Raw genomic sequence first — 9098 nt, 5'->3', positions numbered from 1 at the left:
AAATATAGAGGTTGATGGGTTAAAAGGTTAATGTTAAGGTTGTCATTTAAAGAAGGTTGTAAATGTTATTTAAATGTTATTTATTTGGTTTATGTTAAATTGTTAGTTGTTGACATGTTATTTATGTTAATTTATTGAATATTAATATGTTTGTTATTTAAATAAACGGCTGCTTTTCAGCCATTTTAAAACGCATGCAGGTGTGGAGTTTTGATTGGAAAGGAGGGGGTTATGGGGGTGAGACTTGGCAAGGTGAGGGGTTAATCTGGTAAGTATGGTATGGGGGGGGGAAAGGGAAGGCAAGGTACGAGCTACCCTAGTCATGGTCAGTGTGGAATTAGCCAGAGCAGTAGCTTATTGTTGCCTCCAAAAATAAGTAACAATGGATAAATCATTGTGTGGATAAATAGTGGAGTCTGTAAAGCTATGGTTTTATGGGCTGAACCAGCTATAGGTAAAGCAGACTTTAAGAGAATTAGGTGGCCTGACAGTTCTTGGCCAAATCTGCACATTATTTCCTTGTCACTGGCTCAGATCAGGTAAGCATGACAGCTAGGCTACCAGCATTTTTAGAAGGGGTAGGGGAGTTAGCAATAGTCACCAACAATTCTCCAATAACAGGTTTCTTTTTAACGCTTTTATGCCAGGTTTCATAACATTGCAATTCTGTATTGCAATTTTAATATTATGCATTGCATTGTGGATTAATTTTTACCTGATACAAAATAAAGAATAAACACACTTTTAATATTTATACATAAAATCCAAAATTACTGGTATTTTAAAATAAAATTGATATATGACATATGATCTAGGTAGTGTATCTTTGTGTTTAATTTACACAAGAATCAGCTTCAAAATCTTAGTCTTTTTTTACTAGAAGCCAGAAATTCTATAAAATAAAATCTCACTGTAAGTTACCACTTTTATACACCTCTTTGAGGTGAGTAAAGCATATTAAAGTTATTATCTATAAATAGTGAACCACCATTGTGCTTGGTAGACAGAAGTCAGTTTGCATCTCCATGAACCTCACTAATACATAATGTCCTCTGCAGTTACATTTGCCTCTTCTGTTTTAGTCTTTATCTTGGGTAAGCGTATTTCAGTGGCTGCCATAAGAAGCATATTGACAGCATGCATTGCTCCACTCGCCACGCAGACCCAAAAAGAGTCTTCATAGTTCTCTTCTAGAATTACAATCCTGAAAACATTTTCACGAAAATTAGCTATTCGTTCTGTCAGGTTGTGGAGCTGGACTGCAGCTATAAAGCTTGTCACCGCAAACACAATGAATAGACCTGCAAATATATAATGTGCATTAAAAATTGTTTATCCAGTAACAAAAAATATGCTAACATTCCAACTTTAAGGTTACAATATTGATCTCAAGCACACTAGCAAATCCACCACTAGCAAATCCATCTCATTAAAATATCATAAGATAATATAAAACATGCAAGTACTGCAAGGAAACCTACTAACATCTTACAGATGAAAGATTGTTTTGCATGGAGGAGTAGTCAAAACTTTCACAAAGTTAGATTGGTGGGAAGTTTTTCACAATGCTTACAAAAAGCAATTTTTTCTAATGGGGCAATGCTATCTTTAAGGCAAAGGAATTGCTTTTTCTGCAGTACTCTATAACCTATATTATTCTTTTTTCATTTATGTACTACAAAAAGAATATTGTGGTCTATGGCAAATGCCACTGAATTTGCCCATGTAAAATATTGATTCCTTGTATGTTCAAATGTATACGGTATATAATACAATTTTAATATAATACAAAAAAACCCCTACTTTCTCTTCTCTCTATGTTTTTTGATATGCTATATTTAGGCACATAGTTCCTTGAAGAACCTTTTGGTATTAATTTAGAATAATTTATTAATTTTAGTCCACCATTACCCATTATTTTATTATTTATTTTAATTATTTTATTTTATTTATTTTGGATAACATTTATTTTGCTAAATCACTTTTTATCACAAACATCTTCTGTGTTTGTTCTTTACCAATACTGTTATATCTTCTGTTTGCATCCTAGTGCTACTGATTATTTTTATTATTATTATTATTATTAATAAACAGGATTTAGATAGGGCCAACATATTTTGCAGCGCTGTAATCTTCTCTATCCTTTTTCAGCCACCTGTTGTCTACATGCACTCACTCCATTGTTAGTGAAAAATCAATGTTCTGGACCAGTTTCCTGATGTTGGCAACACAGGACAATGCCAGCATAATGTGTCACAAACGCATGTAGTCATCACCAGGGGTGCTTATGACAAAGTGCCAATGCTGGAACAAACTATGGAGTCAGCTGTCATAGAAGTGATTTAACAAGAACATTTAAATTAGGCTTACCAGGTCTTATTTTAATAAATGCGGAGGATTTAGAAATAACATAAAAACAACTTTTTAAATTACATTAACATGTCAAAATCTAGTTGAAATGTTATTGACTAAGTGTAAATCTACTTTAACTCCATACATTAGCTGATTAGTGCACAACCAGTGTATTGAGGTCTTCTTGATATTCATACTTTGCCTGGTTATCACCTGGTTACCACCTTGCAACCATTAACCAGCAGAGCCAACATTAATTTTAAAAAATAAAATCTAATCTATGTATAATGTCCACCTTTAGTCTGATACAAGCAGGTTAATTGTACTTTTCCTAATTCATTGGAAAACATGACACCTCTTTCCACTGCTGGCCTAATACAGATAGCTGACTCCTTCTTAACTGATATGTCAAATACTACTAATACTACCGGAGAGCAAAATAGGACAAGCTGTATATCATTTAGTTTGGCCTAAAGACCAATCACTTCTATATTTCTTTCTCTATCTCCCTTGTGATTAAGTAGAAAAGTTGACAGCATGCATCAACAAAGTATACATTTTAATTTGTAAAGTGCAAGCTTTTAAATAATGTTTTTCCTCCATTAGACTTGTTTCTTGAAAAAATGTTCTTACAACACTGTAATCTATTAGAAGCTGTATGTATTGGATCTTCAAGATCAGTATAATAGCAACACTTACCACAAGTAGACTTCCTGGCATTACCTAGGGAAGCCCTCCAAATGCCTGTACGCAAGGTAAGCATTTCTTAGTATTTTCTTTAGTTTGTTTAGGGTAATAATAATAGCGAAAGTGTTTTTGGTGGTAATACTATTACATTTGGGTATTGATTTAATGCATTGCCATAATGTTTAAAAAATATAGATCCAATATAAATAGCATTTCTTTATAACCAAAAAAAAAAAGAGGTGTCCTTTTGACAACTTATGTCTTCTAGCTTAAAAAGAAATTGCCAACCAATGGCTCAACTTCAATGGAGTGCATCAGTAAAGGGAACGAAAGGATGTAATCAGATAGAAAATAAAACACTGAAAGTACCTTCACATGTGTCTGGGGAGTCTGCTACATGTTGTTAGGCAAACCAAAAATGTTTCCCTAAACCAATGGATTTTGTGCCTACTTGTGTATAAAGCCATGATCTGTGGAGTTGGCATCTTAAAATGGTTACAGGGATAAATAGTCCCATCTTTGCTCTGGATCCTTGCAGCTACTTCAGTATCTTTTGGTGTCTTTATTGCATCTCTGATTAATGTCCTCCTTGTCCGATGTTTGTGTGAACTGCCTTCGGTCAGATTAACAGTGGTGCCATGTTCCTTAAATTTTGTTATATTAGATTTATTGTTGTTCTGTTTGATATTCAAAATTTGTATTTTTTATAACCCAACCCTGATCTATACTTCTCGGTTACTTTGTCTCTGTCCTGTTTGGAGTGCTCTTTAATCTTCATGTGGCTTGCTTAATAGTGCTTCAGAGTCAGGGGCTTTCCAGGACAGAATCATGTGATTCTAACAATGTTGTTAAGTTCATAACATATTCCAAATTAAAATGAATTTAAATTCCAGGTTGTAATTTGTCAAAACAAGAGGGATGGATACTTTACTAGGGTACTGTAGATAATTACTGTAAGTACCTCTTGTAATTTTATGCACACTTGCATTCTTTGTTGCAACAACTGGTAAAACCCAGGTTGCTTTTATGCACAAGATATTGTCTACAAAATAAAATGAATTCATAAGGACAATATTTGTTAGGTTGTTTACAAGTAAGTTTAGATTGATAAACACAATGCAAAATTTAATAATAAAATATACTATAATTCATTTCATAAAAGAACATTTATTATTGCAAATTGTATGTAAAAGTTTTCATGTGTGTGCAAATATTTGTGTTTTCTTGTGTAAAGTTCATCTTACTGATCTGTGGCTTAGCTATTCACAGATTCTGGGCGGAAAAGTCTTGCAAAAGGCTTTGTGCATTGTCATCAATTTAAGAGGTAACTAATTCTCAAATCCAATAGTCTTGGATAAAGGAATGAAGGTTTATAGCTTGTGTGTGGTGTGATAGTATTTTTCTTAAAAGCAAAACCTTTTTATTACATTATTTTGTGTTTTAAATAGACTATAAAAAGGTTAAACTCCACTCTGTTGTTTTGCTTTCACAAAATAAAATGTAATTATATGAGACTGCTTTATTAAACACTGGAGACTTTAAACCATCATGGGAGAACCTGGGTCATCCAACAATGGATGCGGTCCAGGATTGAAAACATTCACTAAGAAATAGCAAATCATTTTTAGGAAATCAATTCCAGGGTTTCTGGACCACCCAGGTTCTTCCATGATAGTCTATTTTCTCCAATCTTGGTGAGCTTTAATACATTAGTCTTCTCTGATTGATCTAGTGAATTATAATATATTTTCCAATATAATTAGTATCTAATTAATACAATTTTATAAATGACTGCATCAAAGCATACAGTATCTGTAGACAAAATAATTTTTTTTTTTACTTTACATAAAACAGGGACTGGGTAAACCCCTTTCCAGGTTTTTCTTAGGTGCTTCATGTGCTCAGGTGCTTTCATGTCCTGTAGACATACCAGACTAGTGACTAGTTTTCTCCAACGTGAGGAAAAATGCCCTCTTGTTGTCATCATCAAAGGTGTCTCCAGTGTACCACATCCTGATTCAGGGACAACTATTTTGTATTTCCCATCACTATAGTACAATACATTATATTAGTCACAACGAAAAATGTAGGTGACACAGACACCATGTCATACTGCTATGGTTTGCAATAAATATATTCCTTGAAGGGCACCTATGCTAAGACTATTATATTTGCATATTATATTTATAACATCCACCCCTGTAACTTCTTGTACAGTGAAATAAATAATTCAACAAACACTGCAAAATTGGTTTCAGTTGGTTTTTGAAAGCTTAGAAACATCTGTCTGGTGTTTGGAGTGTTGTTACATTCAATTCTTACAAAAAGCTAAGATTACAGTGTTTGAGAAACTTTGAGAAAGATTTCCCCCTCCTCTGCTAAAACCCTGTAAAGAAAACCTGTAAGAGATAAAAGTTAGATAATATACTTACCTTTCCACCAGCTTCGGCCTGCAGTGCTTAGAGAAGAGTGCCAATATCCTATTTCAGACAAGATCCTTAACATTCTTGCTGAGAATGTATTCCTAGCACTATGCTAATGTATCTCCTCACCTTAGTTTGTATGTATGTATTTGTAGTTTTAAATATGTAATTGCTTTAAAGTGTGCATGATCTGAACACAGATTTTATATTAAAAGAAAAATACAATTACCAAAATACAGTGGCTTTGCTTTAGTTCAGTGACTCTGAATCTGTCACAGTGGTCATAAAGCAGACAGATTTTTAAATGCTGTACTCTGCAGTAGAAAATCCAAAATTCTGAGGTTTTTTATTTATATCACTGAGTCTACAGCAGAGATCTGCCTGGGGCTGGTACTTTCAGCATTACACAATGTTCTTTGACTCTGTAGACTAAATTTTGTATTAACGCTATAACATTAATCCAGGCACTCATAGATGGTGCACAAACAAGCTACTAGATCTAACCAGTAACCTGTATTTTCTATTTCTCTTATGTTTTGTGTTATGTTTTCCTTGTAAGTATGCTAAACCCTTAATTGTTAGGATCTTCAAAAACTAGAATCCATTTTTTGTATTAGCTTATGGAGTTGCCTAACTTCCCTAGCAGTACATTTCTTTCTGGCTTTATATGTCTAAAAGTGGTACATTGAGTATCTGAGTATAATAAAGTTTGAAACACAAAATCATGTTAAAATATGAAAAAAAAAAAAAAAATATATATATATATTTATTTATATATATATATATATTAAATTTTAAAAACGAATAACTAATATAGTCATACTATTATATATACTGAAAAATAAAAGTTCTTGAAAAAAATGTACTGCTTTTGCACATTTAAATCCAATGTATTGCATGCAATACTGTTTTTTTCTATTGAATGGAATACAAATGGATTTTGAATTTCCCGCCCCGCAATGCCGGCAACAAACACATGCACTGACGTCACCGGGAACGAAGAAGACAAGGATCGCGGCGATGGACGACGCGGAACGCTGGCGGATCAGGTAAGTGCTGTATTTACTTACCTTCCCATAGGTTTACCTACCTCGAGTGTGACTTGCTTTCAGCAACTTTTTTCTACCCCAAATCACACTCAGGGTTATCGCTAGGGAGTAGAAGTAAAAAACTCACTCAAAACAATAAAATCGCACTTACCTTCAATCCCACAGATCAGTCTGTCTGTCGGGAGGTTTCTTCCATCGGGTCCTGCGTCGTCCAAGTATCCGACTTCGGCCTAGCACAGAGGGAGTGCCAGGCACCGCCATCTTCTTCTGTCTTCTTCCTGGTTCTTCCTTCTATGTCACCCGATCTCGTACTGCGCAGGTGCAAGATTGGGTGACGTAGATTGGGAAAAACTTGCTGATTTCACTGCACATGCCGGAGATCAGCAATTTTTTTCCGTATAGATGAAAGGGCACTGTGCGAGATGCTCGGGCATGTGCAGAAGGAGCAGCCAAGAGTCTCCTGGGATGCGTGACGTAGGTATCCCAGGAAGCTCTGCACTCCCATTCATTCTTGATTGCCTAGGTAATCGAGAATAAGGGGGTGGTGCTGCACCCTTTTTTATTTTTTTAAAAAAAAGGATGTTGCATTAAAAAAAAAAACACAAACAAACAAAATGTTTGCTTTAAATAAAAGGGTTGTCTACTCTTTTATGTAAAGTGAAAATTCTGAGTTTAGGTACACTTTAATTTTTTATTAGTTCTTTTTTAATAAATTATTAATAAACAGAATATACTCACTTTTAAAGGTGAATGTTCGCTTTCCCAGTCCACATCTTCGTACTTTGCCACCTTGAAAAAGCCCGTAGTAGATGTCCCCAATAAACTTTACCATCTCTGGATCTGAAGCATTGACCAGATCAACTCCTGTCTGACACAGAATTTTTCCAGTCATCCATTTCTGAGTCGCCATGGCAACAATGATCAGCACAAACGATGCAAAACTACAAGCCGCGGCCAAGGAGAATATGATTTTCTTGAAGCACCCGGGCATCCTAAAGCTTTGGAGAAGTCATCCTTGGCACTGCCACGCAGCAGCAATACCACTGGTTACCAACCATGCATATTCCCATATTTACACCCATGTGATATTCCATTTTCCACCACCAATTGCCAAGCTTTAGTATGAAGATCAGGGATAATATGCAGCACTTTCTGTGACTCAGACTGCATACAAAAGGGCATACTGCAAATAAGATCTTTAGCAGAGAGACACACAGGTGTAGGCTGAGTCCTAGAGGCAGTAACCCAATCTCCAGTCCTCTTGATTTACCTGAATTGTTAGTGAGAATTTCCAGTTGTTAAAATTATTTTTTTAATAATAATGTTTCTATTTTCCAATGGGTATGACAATACTTGGACACCATCAACACTCATTAATACCAATTTCCTACAATCCTGTTGCCCCAACTTCTATGAATATGATAACAATATTGTTTATGAGCTTTTTGTCCTTGTTTATGTTTTCACCTCTGTTGTTATATATTTTCATACAGTATAAACAGTATACATAACCAAAAATTATAATATAAAGTAGGTTGGTCAGGTACATATATATATAAAAAAAATCACACAATTGGCACCAATATCACATTAGCAACAATGTTTATTCTGGAAACCCAATAAAAATTGCTTTTGTAAGATTGTAATTTTTTTTATTTGCTAAGCAAAGGATTGCTAAACCCCCCTTACAGCATGACACCTGTGTAAATAATTGGTGATGAAAGAAAATCTCATAATATATGAGTAAAAATGAAGGCCTTTTGTGTGTGGACAGCTGTATTCAGTAACAGTAAAACATAAAGCCAGTGTGAATATTTGTTAGCTGTCTATTCTTCACATCCACTGAGTGCTGGGGTCACTTTGGTAAAGGTACAGCAAAGGTACTTTGTATCAGTGTAAGGGTTAAACACTCATTATATCTGGGGTGAACAAAAAGACAACTGTCTATACTCTATCCCTCACATCCTTAGCAGCGGTCTCTCTTCTCTCACTGACACATTGGGTTGTAGCCGGGCCCTTGGGAACCTAATTTACAGTGCAGGACTGCTAGTCCAGCATTGTATTGAATAATGTTACTGTGCTGTGAGACTGTGACTGACAGAATGCCAAAGAGAAGAGTGTTTAGGGGTCTGGCTATGCAGCTAGGAGGAAGAATGTTCCCCATAGACAAAACATGAATTTACCCATGGGGGGACCCCACTTCACACTAAAAAGTGTCTCTCCCGCCAAAGCAGGGAAACTTTCTGTCTATGCCTTCTTGACATATATGCAACCCCCTTAAACCGGACAGCCAGGTAGGTGACACCACTTGCAGTTAAAGTGTATTTGAGGGATGAGCGAGCAAGTTTTTAAAACTCAATCCCGTGGCAAAATCGGCCGTTTTAACTTACCGAAATTCTAAGCAAGAAAGACCAGTGTAAATTCGACAAACAAGATTGAATTTAACAAAAAAAAAAAGATCATTCATTGATCAGCTCTGTGTGCGGTGCCCGGCACTGGAGGTTAAATTTGGACAAGTCTCCCCATTCAAAACCTCTAAAGCTTTCCTCAGCCAATCAGAGAGCACTAGAGGTTTTGAATGGGGGGA

The 9098-nt window shown here is 35.4% G+C and overlaps 1 protein-coding gene across 1 annotated transcript; it reads right to left on the bottom strand.

Moving 5' to 3' along the window:
* Positions 1 to 716: 716 nt before the first annotated feature.
* CLRN2 (clarin 2) lies at positions 717 to 7502 on the bottom strand. The gene is made up of 2 exons (XM_072397990.1): positions 7250 to 7502; positions 717 to 1301 (listed from the first exon to the last, which is right to left on the bottom strand). The coding sequence occupies exons 1-2, from the start codon at positions 7500 to 7502 to the stop codon at positions 1036 to 1038; spliced, it is 519 nt and encodes a 172-aa protein (XP_072254091.1). The 3' UTR covers positions 717 to 1035.
* Positions 7503 to 9098: the final 1596 nt, after the last annotated feature.

The sequence above is a fragment of the Pyxicephalus adspersus genome, unplaced genomic scaffold, assembly GCF_032062135.1.
Source record: "Pyxicephalus adspersus unplaced genomic scaffold, UCB_Pads_2.0 Sca793, whole genome shotgun sequence".
Lineage (NCBI taxonomy): Eukaryota > Metazoa > Chordata > Amphibia > Anura > Pyxicephalidae > Pyxicephalus > Pyxicephalus adspersus.
The sequence above is the reverse complement of the archived record's forward strand: the minus strand, read 5'-3'. Positions and strand labels throughout refer to the sequence as shown.

Coding starts and splice junctions, on each gene's coding strand:
- CLRN2 (XM_072397990.1), bottom strand. CDS start 7,502: ATGCCCGGGTGCTTCAAGAAAATCATATTCTCCTTGGCCGCGGCTTGT. Junction 1,302..7,249: donor GCGAACATTCACCTTTAAAA/GTGAGTATATTC, acceptor ATATATTTGCAG/GTCTATTCATTGTGTTTGCG.